The sequence below is a fragment of the Schistocerca americana genome, chromosome 3 (assembly GCF_021461395.2).
Source record: "Schistocerca americana isolate TAMUIC-IGC-003095 chromosome 3, iqSchAmer2.1, whole genome shotgun sequence".
NCBI lineage: Eukaryota > Metazoa > Arthropoda > Insecta > Orthoptera > Acrididae > Schistocerca > Schistocerca americana.
The window spans coordinates 630,140,750-630,153,545 of record NC_060121.1 but is presented as its reverse complement, the minus strand read 5'-3'; the positions used below and the strand labels follow the sequence as shown (position 1 = coordinate 630,153,545).

Here is a 12,796-nt window from a genome sequence, read left to right as displayed (position 1 = left end):
GCCATGAGGTAAGGGATTGGGAGCAGGGGTTGTGTAAGGATGGGTGAGTATATTGTGTAGCTTCGATGGACGGCAGAATACCACGGTAGGAGGGGTGGGAAGGATAGTGGGTGGGACATTTCTCATTTCAGGGCACAACGTGAGGTAATTGAAACCCTGGCGGAGAAAGTAATTCAGTTGCTCCAGTCCCAGATGGCACTGAGTTACGAGGGGAATGCTCCTCTGTGGCCAGACTGTGGGACTTTGGGAGATGGTGGGAGACTGGAAAGATAAGGCATGGGAGATTTGTTTTTGTACAAGGATGGGAGGATAATTATGGTCAGTGAAGGCTTCAGTCAGACCCTCAGTATATTTAGAGGAGGACTGCTCGTCACTGCAGATGTGACTACCACAGGTGGTTAGGCTGTATGGAGGGGACTTCTTGGTATGGAATGGGTGGCAGCTATTGAAGTGGAGGTATTGCTGGTGGTAAGTAGGTTTGATATGAACGGAGGTAGTGATGTAGCCATCTCTGAGGTGGTCAACATCTAGATAGGTGTGTTGTTGGGTTGAGTAGGACCAGGTGAAGTAAATGGGGGAGAAGTCGCCACTTCCATCATGCGCTGGTGCTGCTGCTCTCAGTGTAGTTTCAGCTCTCTGAGACTGCAGATGTGTGTTCAAGTTGCACTTGTGTGTGCGTGGGGGGGTGGGGGGTGGGGGGGGGGCATCATGGGTTTTCCATTGTTTGTTTTAATAGGTAATGTCGCATGGAAATCATCAATTAGGTGGTAACAGGAATATAAATTTGAACAAGTGTAATGCTTTGCAGACTGTGCTAAAACATTACATGACTGTAAAATTCTTTGGTAATATGTGTCAAATAATAATAATAATAATAAAAGATAAATTATGGAAAACTGTTCTATTTATGATATACAAAACTTACTTCTCTATTACATTTATTTCACACTCATTTTAAACAGAAATTTCCATTACAACTTTTCTACGGCAGTCTGTTCCAATAAAATCATGTAATCAAATTCGTGTCACACAAACTAAACAATAGTATTGACAGAAGAAAACACAAACAAAAGTTGAGGAAATGTGCAAGCTTTTTGAGCCAGTAGCTCCTCCTCTGTCTGGTAAGTCTCCTTTGAGACAGGGTTCTGAGTGGGGTTTCCATAACTCTCCCCATTCCCTAAACCTTACCAGTCCTTTTACTTCATTTCTCTTCCTTCCCATTCAACCGTTCTGCCAGGAGAAGGCGCCAAGGCTCCAAAAGCTTGTACATTTCCTTAACTGTTGTGTTTTCTTCTGCACTGCTTGGTGAGTAGATTTGTTATCTATCCAATTATATTTTCAAAAAGTGATTATTTTTGCTTAAATGTATTAAAAATCATAGAGCTTAAATAGCAGTTTGTATTTCATCTGTATTACCTAATACATGTAGCAGGAATTTCTTGTCAGATACAAAGCAATTTTCAGAAATAATTGTAATTCATAATAATATGGCAACAACATTAAGGTATTGTGTAATGACTATGTAGATATGTGATTCATTAAATTCAAGAATTTCTTATTTTTTCTGTTTTTTTTTATGTTCTAAGGTATACAGGAGAAACTGGAGAGCATCTACAAATGGATGAGGTTGCTGGTGAGAAACAAAACGCAGATTCAGATGAAGAAACCAGAAATAAACAATCGAATATTGTAGCTACTGGAAAACAAATACTTAACATTGACAAATTGAAAAGACCAACAAAACTGTCAACAAAAATTGTTGCATATGAAATTGTGTTGTATTGTAAGATACATACTTATTTATTCAAGGTGTTTACTAAGATTACAAATATGACACAAGTATTCCTAAAAATGTTATCATTTTCTTTCTCTTTCAGTCATCTTATGCATCCTGACTTCACAACTTGTAATACAAGCAGGTTCTTCTATTGAAGCAGCTGACCCATTGGCAATATCAGGTCTTGTTATTGTTTTACTGTGTATGGTCTGTATGCTGATTTCCATTGGACGACAACCTGTGTCGGAGAAGAAATTAAATTTTAAGGTACATAAAAAAATTAATGAAATGGTAAACACCGTTAAAGGAACTCACTTTTAAAGACTGTGAGAGAAAGTAGTGGTTGAGAACTCTAGTTTTGCAAGAAAAGATATAATTTTGTATAATGAAAAGGATTTTGGTACTTACTAGATGTGTCAGCAACTCAAGTCAAATTTGCAGTACTAATGGAAAGTAGTGGTATAAAACATAAGTGAGTACATACAGTCCTCCACATCAATACTGTGTAAACTATGAGACATATCTACTAAATCTCATGACATACAAAGTAAATGTAATGAAAGGCATTTTGTACAGTACTAATCAACCAAAAAGATTATGCAGCTTTTCTTCATAGCAATAAATAAATAAATTACAATGAAATGAATACCCCTAGCTGCATACAGGCATTGATATGAGTCAATGGGGACAGTTGAAAATGTGTGCCCGACTGGGACCCGAACTCGGGATCTCCTGCTTACATGGCAGATGCTCTATCCATCTGAGCCATTTTATATAAGGCTCACTGGCCATTTGACCATGTTCCCATCTTCTTCTGTGTGGATGCACAAACAATGCCCGAACTCTTATGGGAATTGGCAAAAAGCTGCAAGTAATGAGTATAATGGGCAGGGGCACTATGAATATAGTGTGGGACAATAAGTCGGGAATGTGGGTCTCATAGGAGGCACGCCAGAGATAAGTCCCTGCAGTCGCACTATCCTCTGTGTCCTCAGTGGCTCAGATGGATAAGCGTGTGCCATGTAAGCAGGCCCGGGTTTGAGTCCCAGTCAGGGCACACATTTTCAACTGTCCCCTTTGACTTATATCAACACCTGTATGCAGCTAGGGGTATTCATTTCTTTGTAATTTCACTCTAATGAACTGCATGGTCACCAATGGTATCTGTTCTTTCGGACATGTCCAAAAGGACAGATACCATCTTCATGTATATAAATAAATAAATTTCTGAGTGATTCATTGATTTTTTTGCTGATACATTAAATAGCAGAAAAACTAAGATATAAAATTCCATCATTTTTACCATCAAAATGATGCAGGCTATTAATGATACAAAATCATGAGTTGCGTGGAGTGACTGACAAAAATGTACAAGTTACAGAATTTGTTTGACAATACTATCAAAGTACATACACTAATTTACTTTTACATATAGTTTCCAGCCATACTGAGACATATGTCATAGTGTTTGATAAGCTCTGATATTCTGCAATCAGACAACTCTACCACCCATGACTGAAGACTTTGTACAGAAGGGTTGTGGCAAAAACTATAAAGCTCATGAAGTCCATCATGAACACTGTGAAGTTTATGGCACAAATGTAATGAGTGAAGTTGCTGTATGACAGTGGTGCTTTATGTTAAAAAATGGGTGAACCAGTGTCCTTGATGAAGAGAAAACTGGTTGATCGACTAACATGATTGCAGATCTGATTCGTTTGGCCAACGAAAGGGTAGAGAGAAATGCAGATTCACCATCTTGGATCAGCTTACTCATACTCTTCTGCACAAAACCTCCTGGTGACAGAATTCAATGGTTACTGAATTTCAAATATTGTTGAATGCTTTGACAGATGTGTCAGTGTGGCTGGGAACTATGTAGCAAAATAACTTAGAGTGTGCACTTTCACAGTATTGTAAATCAAATTCTGTAATGTCATTCATATTTTTTTTTTTAAATAAATAGAGGTTACTTTACGAATTGCCCTCATATGATACCAAATTACCTGTAACGTTTCTGAGAGTTAACATTTTTACATTTGCATGTGCTTTTAGGGTTAAAATGAATAGCCTCCAGTTTCTAATATCAGTGTTATTTCAACATTTCTTATTTATTTAATTTCAGTTACTGCCTATATATACTTGTTCCATCTAAATTATTAGGTTTTTTCCCCTATGGGTAGATGTAGTGGGCTATTTTTTTGTGTACTCTGATTTTGAATTAAATCAGTGTATGGTGACATAAATGATATGGCCACATGTTAGAGTTAGCCTCCAGGCACTCCTCTCAGCCAGAACAAAGTTTGTTCCTGATACTGGTCAACAGACTGATTCCTATGGAAAAAAATCCTTCCAGGCACACAAAACCATGTACACAATTTAGGGGCCTGTACTTCCCACTGCTAATACAATATACAAACACCGTTAGGATTATTAACTGTAGTTAGCCCAAATTTTGTGCCCACCAGTAGGAAGTAGTGGTGTGCTTTATTGTTAAAGTTCTTAGAGTGAACATTCCTAGAAGAGTCAACCAGTATATTGCTATCCCATATGTATATCTTGAAAAAAGACCAAAAATGTATTACAAACATTAGAGCTTATGTAGATGCTTATCAACAATTGTTCTTCCTACAAACCATTCATCACTGGAACAGTGAAAGGGGCAAGTGACAGTGGTACACAAAATACCCTCCACTATCCACCGTAACATGGCTTGTGGAGTATAGATGTACACATAGATGTATACATAGATGTAGATAAGCTTGATATCTTGGTTGTTCAAAAAATGGAGGCATGACTGGTATTTTTGTGTTTGGTGGATTTTGTTTTTCGGGCATTAGACCTGCTGTGGTCAAAGGCATATGTCTGTACCTAACATTTTGTGATTTTGTGTGCTAATGCTGGAGACATTATGAGTGGCTATAAAGTTTGAAACTGCTGTCTGACACTTTAACCACTGAACCCCCCTAAATTGTGTACATGGTGTTGTATGCCTGGTAGGATTTTTTCCATAAGAATCAGTCTGTTGATCAGTGTCAGGAACAAACTTGATTCTGGCTGAGAGGAGTGCCTGGAGGCTAACTCTAACAGAGAGAAAGATAAATATAAGAGTTATAAAGTTTAAAGCCTATACACCACTAAAAGTTTGTACAAAGTGAATTAGTCATTCCTATTAAGGCATGTCTGTAAGTAAGGCTCCATACATTCTCAGCACTGACTCAGCAATGACATGCCTTAATCTCGCTGTTGTTCTTGTAAGTTAATGGCAAACAGCTCCATTCGAAGTGATTTCACATCCTTTTATATTAGTGCCCCAGAAAGAAAGGAGGATGTGGGGGGTTCATCTACTGTACTCTGAAAGGAATAAAGCAGTGAAGAATATTTGCAGAACACAGCTGCAGTTTTATGATAGCTAGCTTAATGACTGTAAACTTTATGAACGGAACAATCTGCAGGAACATCATGACATCAGAGAAAAAGAGTCTTGATGACTTACCAGAATTGGCGATATTACACAAGAGTAGAATGTTAGCCATGCTCAGTATCAACTTACAGACTAAAAAAAAAGTTTGGAAATATCATAACAACATATAAGGCAATCTAATAAGGAAGGAAAAGATTTCCTTTGTCACAAAATGACAGTTGACGATAAGTGGGTCCCCCATTATGAACCACAGAGTAAGCAATGATTGATAGATACTTCTTTTCTGTAGTATTTTTGTTGTACAGAGAAAATGTACCAACTGGCCGCCATTTCATCCTCAGCTGATAGGTGTAATTGGATGTGGATATGGAGGGGCATGTGATCAGCACATTGCTGTCCCAGCCACTGCATGTTTTTGTGACTGGAACCACTGCTCCTCAGTCAATTAGTTCTTCAGTTGGCCTCACCAGGCTGCGTACACCCCACTTGCAAAACAGTGATCAACAGACCTGGACGGTGACCCATCCAACTGCTAGCCATGCCTGCCAGTGCTTAATTTTGGTTATCTGACGTGAACCAGTGTTACTAATGCAGCAACACCATTGGGACTTGCAGTAATGGATGTTGACTAAAGTCAGGTGTTTAAGGAATACTGCAACTGGTCTTTCTGAGTCATAATGAAAGTGCCATTAATATGTTCAATGGTGTTAACTGAGAGCTTCAGAAAGGCTACAAGCCAAATTTCAAACTGTCATTCAGCACTCATTTGAAAAGGATTACAGTATTCCCAGTATGAGTAATTATATGTTATCCTGAAGCTGTACACTGGGCAAAAATACATAATAAAAAAAAGCCACACTAAAGTGTGTGCCAGATTGCAGGGAGAGTGGAAGGGCTGGTTTAATGTGTGGGTTGCTCTTAGGAACTTTTACTAAAACAAAAACCACAATAATCCTCAGGCACAGTACCTTAAATAAAAACAATTTCATTTAAGTATGTTTACAAATATTAAATTGAATTAAAGTGCCCAGGCACAACAGCCACTTTAACAAGAACTATAACACGAAGGGTTATCCCCCAATTTTTAAAAAATTTTAACAACATGATTTTAAATGATTATGTGTACAAACCTGGTTGACAAGAAAATGTAGTCTTCCTGAAACTCCTCATTGATTGCAGACAGTTGCCTAAGGATCTCTGTTGATGTGCCATGTAGAAAGACTCCACCACAGCTGGTAAGACTTCCATTGTTTTCTGTCAGCAGCAATCGTGATCACTTGTCTGTGCAATAATCAACTCGGCATCAACAGTCATTCTGTCAGTAAGCATGTCAGTCCTACAAAGGATGTGGTGGTCACACACTCTCTGATGCCCAGGTGGTGCTTGGTGCATATGCTGCAAAATTTAGAGTTGTACAGCTGTCAACCGGGGAACAACCCCATATCCATCACTGCATGGCACAACACTCTCTCCCTTCCCCTCCCCCCTCCCCCACTCCTCCTCCTCCTGATGAACATGCCTCTTCATCCATCATCTTAGAAGGTCTGTAGGGTCTGGTGAAGTCATGTTGCAAATGAAGCAAGAGTCCACAAACTCTTCTGACTATCCAGTGCACAAGATAACTTACACAATGTATTTCTCCTTATACTTGCCCTCAAATGTTTGTTGGTAGACCTGGATAATTTCTAGGCCCTGCTACACCTATGATATTAAGCCCAATACGTTGTGCCAGCCTCACTTAGACTTGCAGCTCATGGTTAAATTAGTCACTGCCACTATACCACTACTCCATACCATGCAGCAATTTTATTACTCTCAAAAGACTACCAATTTCGACCACTGTGTTGGACAACAAACATTGCAGGCAGTCTCTTCACCATCTTCAACAGGTTTCTACTATCTCTGTAAACAACATAAGAACACAGTCTAAAGTCAAAGAGGATGAGGGCATATGTGAGAACTCCACACTTCAAATTTCGATATAAGTGAAACACCGTTTATTCTCTCCTGATAACCCTTGCGAAGTCCACTTCGTCCACAGACAGTGTCTTCAGCTAGCCCATTGCTCCATGCTCTGTTAGGCTGCCATTTAGTTAACAGTCCATGTACACTCACCTTGAAAAACAGCAATAGATTGAGACATTTCCTTTATGCACAAAAGGAATGCACTTCTGAACTTTCCACATCTAGAGAAGCAACCTTACTGCTTCTTGTCAATGAAGTTCCAAACTACACCTCCACCAGAGGGCTCAACTCCCTTCCTGCACTCTATCACTGTTACAGACCAACTAATCAATTTTGGGATTGCCCACATTTCCACAACATTATTTTCACATGCCAACATTGCGGCCAATCAGCCTTCAGAGCAGAAAGTAGACACTGCAATTGGCCATTTCTTGCTAACACTCAGAGTACAACTGTAAAGTCCTGTTGCATGCTGACACTTTCAGAAGTTTGTTCTAAAAAGCTTCCAGGAAATGCCAGTGATTCTGTGGGAGACACTATCGCCTTGGCAGGCCACCTACCCAGGCCAGACTGGCACCTGTTTGCCAGATTAAGAGAAGCCCACCCTCTATCTCCAAACCAGATAATAGTTGTGGTTCCATGGACACTGGAAAACTGTCACTGTCACTCACAACAGCCACTGGCACTCGGGCATGGCCTGGTAATGATCTGCTACACTGATGCCCCAAATTGTCTTCAAGCGATAGGAGCTTCCTGGTTAGGGAACTCAAAGAGACACTATGAGTGCTGCTGCTTCATGAGGAACTACAGTTAAAACAACCTGATGGAAGTCCTCCTTTCTTTTAACATATCTTTGTCTCCAATTAAAAATTAAACTGAATGGTAGTATAGGGGACAAGTGTACACAGTATGCACTTTAATGAATCCTTCTTTATTTACCACAATTTACTTCCCAACAAAAGAACACAACACAGGCATATTTTCACAGCTAGACAGTGGTACCATGAAGAGACAAAAGACAACCAAACAAAAGATATAACACACAATATAATGTTTGACTTCTTAGTTACTGACTATTGCACTCGTCATGTTAGGCCCCCCCCCCCCCCCCCCCCCATTTTGGAGAACTATGCTCATGCAAACAAGACACTGTTACTTTGGAAACCTGGAGTGCCCCCGACCTCACAATAGATGCATTTGATATATCTTGCCAGAACAGGTGTGAGGGGCTGAAGAGGAAGGGATATCCAGCACAAGAGGCTGAGGAGGATTGGCTGGAGCATCCATACACTGGGTGGGAAGGAGGCATGGGGGGGGGGGGGGGAGGGGGAGGGGACTGTGGTAAATTGGTAAATGCTGGTTTCAGATGGTCAACTGAGACTGTGAAATGTGTTCCATTTTTATCAGCTATGAAGGTCTTGGTGTTCAGAAAATCTCAGTGAATGGTCTTAAATAAATAGGAGCCAATGGGGGCCTGATGGTGTTGTTCATAATCCATACCTGAGGGAAAGTGAAGAGGTCTTTGGGGAAAAAGGATGGTTGAGAACTGACCTGCAATGGGGGAGGAGTGCATAGTAAGAGCATTGAAATCTGCAGCTGACACATAAATTGGCCACACTCGCCTGTCCCCCAGTCACGCAAGGGGGATGAAGCAAAAAATTCACTGGGCACCTTCACTGCTTTGCCATAGACTACTTGCATTGAAGAACACCTGATATCCGCCTTTAACATGCTATTTAGTCCCAAAAAAACCATAGGCAAGGCGTCTGTCCATGTCCCACTGTGCTATGCGAAGGCACCCTTCAGAGTATAGTGCATAGGTTCTACCATCCCATTCCTACAGGGATGGTAGCTCATAGTTTGCAGGAGGTTGAAACCTGTCATTCATAGCAATTCATTAAATAATTGGAAATCAAATGGACACCCTCTGTCACATGTAATTGATGTAGAAATACTGAACCAAGCAAACCATGTGGAGATGATAGCTTGGGCAGTGGTGCAAGCGGAAATGTAAGACACTGGGCATGCCTCCAGTCACCTTGTAAGCCTGTCAATTAAAGTGACAGCATAACAAAACTCCTCTGTGCAAGGAAGGGGTCCTACCACGTCAACATGAATGTGGGCCAAATGACCTGTAGTGGTCAGGAATACGACCACAGGAGAGGTTGTGAGGTGACTAATTTTGTTTTTCTACATGGCATGCAATTATGTGCCGAAAACTGACAATATTTCCACATTCCTGGATGCACATCTTTTGAGGCCACAAACTTAACAGAAGCATTGATGGCAGAATGTGGCAAGGCGTACAAATATCAAAGATGGTGCATCACCAACGTAACGTAAAAACGGGTGCAAAACATTCTGAGAAGTGCCACACGATGGATGGAATTGGGAACCCTTTACTGGCATCCATTCAAGTTTCAGACTAGTCGATGCAGAATTGGGCAGACACTGTTGTAAAAATGCATCAGAATCTTGATCTTTTATGATAGCTGTCCAATCAATACATGTCAAAGATGCACAATTGTGTAATAAGCAATCCATGATATTGTTGTTGGTCCCAGAGATGTGGTTGACATGAGTAGAGTACTGAGCAATAAATTCTGCATAACAGATTTGATGTTGGGAGTTCAATTCAGACACTCGCTGAAAAAGTGAAGTTAAGGGTTTGTGGTCTGTGTAAATTTTGAACTCCATACCTTCCTGGTATTGTTGGAAAAGTTTGATAGAGAGATATATAGCAAGGAGCTCTCTGTCATATGCACTCCAGTTATTTTGCTGTGTAGACAGATCTTTTGGAAAGAAAGTCATTGGCTGCCACATTCCTGATACTAATTGCTAGAGTACTGCCCCCATGGCCTGCTGGCTGGCATCAACAAAAAGAGCCATCTGTGCACTAGAAATGGAGTGGACCAATAAGACAGCCTTCCCTAAAGACAGTTTCATGGACTTGAAATCCTCCTTGGCTGAACCCATCCAGGGGATTTTTCTGACACCGAAAGTGTATTTGCCCTTAGCAGGTAATTGATAGGTTCTATAATTTCTGCAAACTTTAGTATGTGTCGGTGGTTGTAATTGACCGTACCTACAAACCTGTGTAACTCTCTGAATGTGATGGGAAGAGGCACCTGCAAAATGTCTGAGACCCTCTGAGGAGTAGGAGAAATATCATCTCTTAATATAAGGTAACCCAAGAATTGTACTTTGTCCTCTGCAGATACACATTTGTCCTTGTTAATTTTGATGCCATTTGCATCAAGACAAGAGAAAACTGCTTTCGAATGGGAATTGTGGTCACTCATATTATCAGAAAAACTAACATAGCAAAAAATGTGAGTTGAACCATGTATAATCTCATCCATAAAATGCTGCCACCTCTGAGCAGTATTATGAAGACTAAAAGGCTCAAGTCCGCCGCTCGTGGTCTCGCGGTTGCGTTCTCGCTTCCCGAGCACGGGGTCCCGGGTTCGATTCCCGGCGGGGTCAGGAATTTTCACCTGCCTCGAGATGACTGGGTGTTTGTGTTGTCCTCATCATTTCATCATCATCCAGGAAAGTGGCGAAATTGGGCTGAGCAAAGGTTGGGAAATTGTACGGGCGCTGATAACCGCGCCGTTGAGCGCCCTACAAACCAAACATCATCATCATCACATAAAAGGCTCAACATTGTGTTCAAATATCCTGGAAGGTGTCATGATAGTGGTTTTGTACTTGTCTGCCTCTGCCGTTGTAATTTGTGCAAAAGCCTTAGCACAGTCTATGACGCTGAACACAGAGGCACCTTCTAAACTGCTTGTGAAAACAACTCATTCAGTATCGGGTACTGGTCATTGACTATTGCACTTGCCACAATAGTGCTTGTAGACATACTGAAAATAATACAGACCTTTTCTTCAATATACATATTTATTTATTTAGCATATGGCATTTAAGTACATTTCAGTATTGGATCACATTATTATACATTACATATATTCACAGACAAACATCTAGTCCTTGTATAAGTTCAATGGGTTTTTGGGATGCCATGAGGAATTCTTCAATGTCCCCACTCCCCACTGCACACTGTGGCACTGCATTCAGTTCTGATGTGTTGGATGGTCTGCTTAGGCACACCGCAGTCACACACTGGTGAAGACAGCAGTCCCCATTTGAAGAGTGAGTCAGCACATCTTCCTTGCCCAGTTCTTAGTCGGTTCAGAGTTGACCAGATCTTGTGGGGCTGATCCAACCCAGGAACTGCCTTAGTAGTGCAAGGCATTAGGTGGCAAGTTTTTAGAGCATTTTGGAGCCATTCTCTTCTCCAAGAGTTGATGTCAGCCCCAGTGAGGCTCTTGAGAGCAAGAGAAGGATGTCTTGAATGAAGCCTCTTGATACTCAGATCACGTATATTGATGTGTACTGGTAGTTCAGGGTTTTTCTTGATCTCGTATTCAATGACCAAGGCTGCTCCTCGTCATATTTTTGGGGGTGGTATATGACTCAGGACAGGTAGCCATATGTTAGGTGTAGACCTAATGGCTCCTGAAATAATGCGCATGGTGTTGTTAAGTTCAACATCGATTTTGTTCACATGGCTACTGTTTAGCCACACTGGTGCACAGTACTCCACCACAGAGTATTCCAGGCTCAGCACAGACGTCCTCAAAGTAGTTGCCATTGATCTCCAGGTGGTTCCGCAGAGTTTATGGATGAGGCTGTTTCTTGTTCTCACCTTGGCACCTGCTTTTATAAGGTGTGATTTAAATGACAAGGTTCTGTCTAACGTGACCCTTAGGTACTTTGGCTCCTTGTTGTGGTTGAGGCATGTGTTGTCAAAGTATACTTCCAGAGCTCTGTCGGCTTGTCTGTTATTGAGATGGAAGCAAGTTACTTCTGTCTTCATGGCATTAGGCCTAAGCTTCCATTTATGGAAGTATGCTGCCAGGACAGACAGATCAGATGTCAGGGTTTCTTCCATTGAATCAAAATTGTTGTGCCTTGTTGCAATGGCCCTGTCATCAGTGTAGCCAAATTTCCTACAAGCTGTTTCCGGCATGTCAGCAATGTATAGGCTGAAAAGCAATGGGTCTGATACCGAGCCTTGAGGTAAGCCAATTTGAAGGAATATCGGGCTGCTGACTTTGTTTCCCATGATGACCTGGAATCCTCTGTTACCAATAAGGTTTGTCACTTTTTGACAGTGAATTATTTTCAGCAGTTTATAGGGTAGGCCTTGTCTCCAGACGGTATCATAGGCTGCTGAAAAGTCAATGAAGGCCACAGATGTTTTTAATTTCTTTTGGAATCCCACTTCACATGTGTTATAAGGGCCAGGACTTGGTCTGCACAGCTTCGGTTGGGACGAAAGCTGGCCTGTTCTGCTGGGATGGCTGTGAGTATTGTCTGACTGATCCTGTTATGTAGTAATTGTTCCAGAAGTTTGTACACCATGCTAAGCAGTACTATGGGCTGATAGTTTTTCAGAAGATTTCCCAGTTTGCCTGGCTTTAGGGGGTGATTATCTTGGCACGTTTAAGTTCTTGGGGTATGTTTCCTGTCTGCATTAGTGATGTGAAGAACTTTGCTAGCCATATTTTTGAATATTTGCCAGACTTGATAAGAAACTCTGGGAGGATGTCATCTGAGCC

At 41.1% G+C, this 12,796-nt stretch overlaps 1 protein-coding gene across 2 annotated transcripts in view; it reads left to right on the top strand.

The window, feature by feature from the left end:
- The window catches only part of LOC124605820 (high affinity cationic amino acid transporter 1-like), a 180,389-nt gene that overhangs the window by 136,247 nt on the left and 31,346 nt on the right, over positions 1-12,796 (top strand). For both annotated transcript variants that reach the window (XM_047137738.1, XM_047137736.1), the window contains 2 exons: positions 1,587-1,783; positions 1,878-2,044. In XM_047137738.1, the coding sequence (XP_046993694.1) occupies positions 1,587-1,783; positions 1,878-2,044 (364 nt within the window). The remainder of the gene's footprint in view (positions 1-1,586; positions 1,784-1,877; positions 2,045-12,796) is intronic.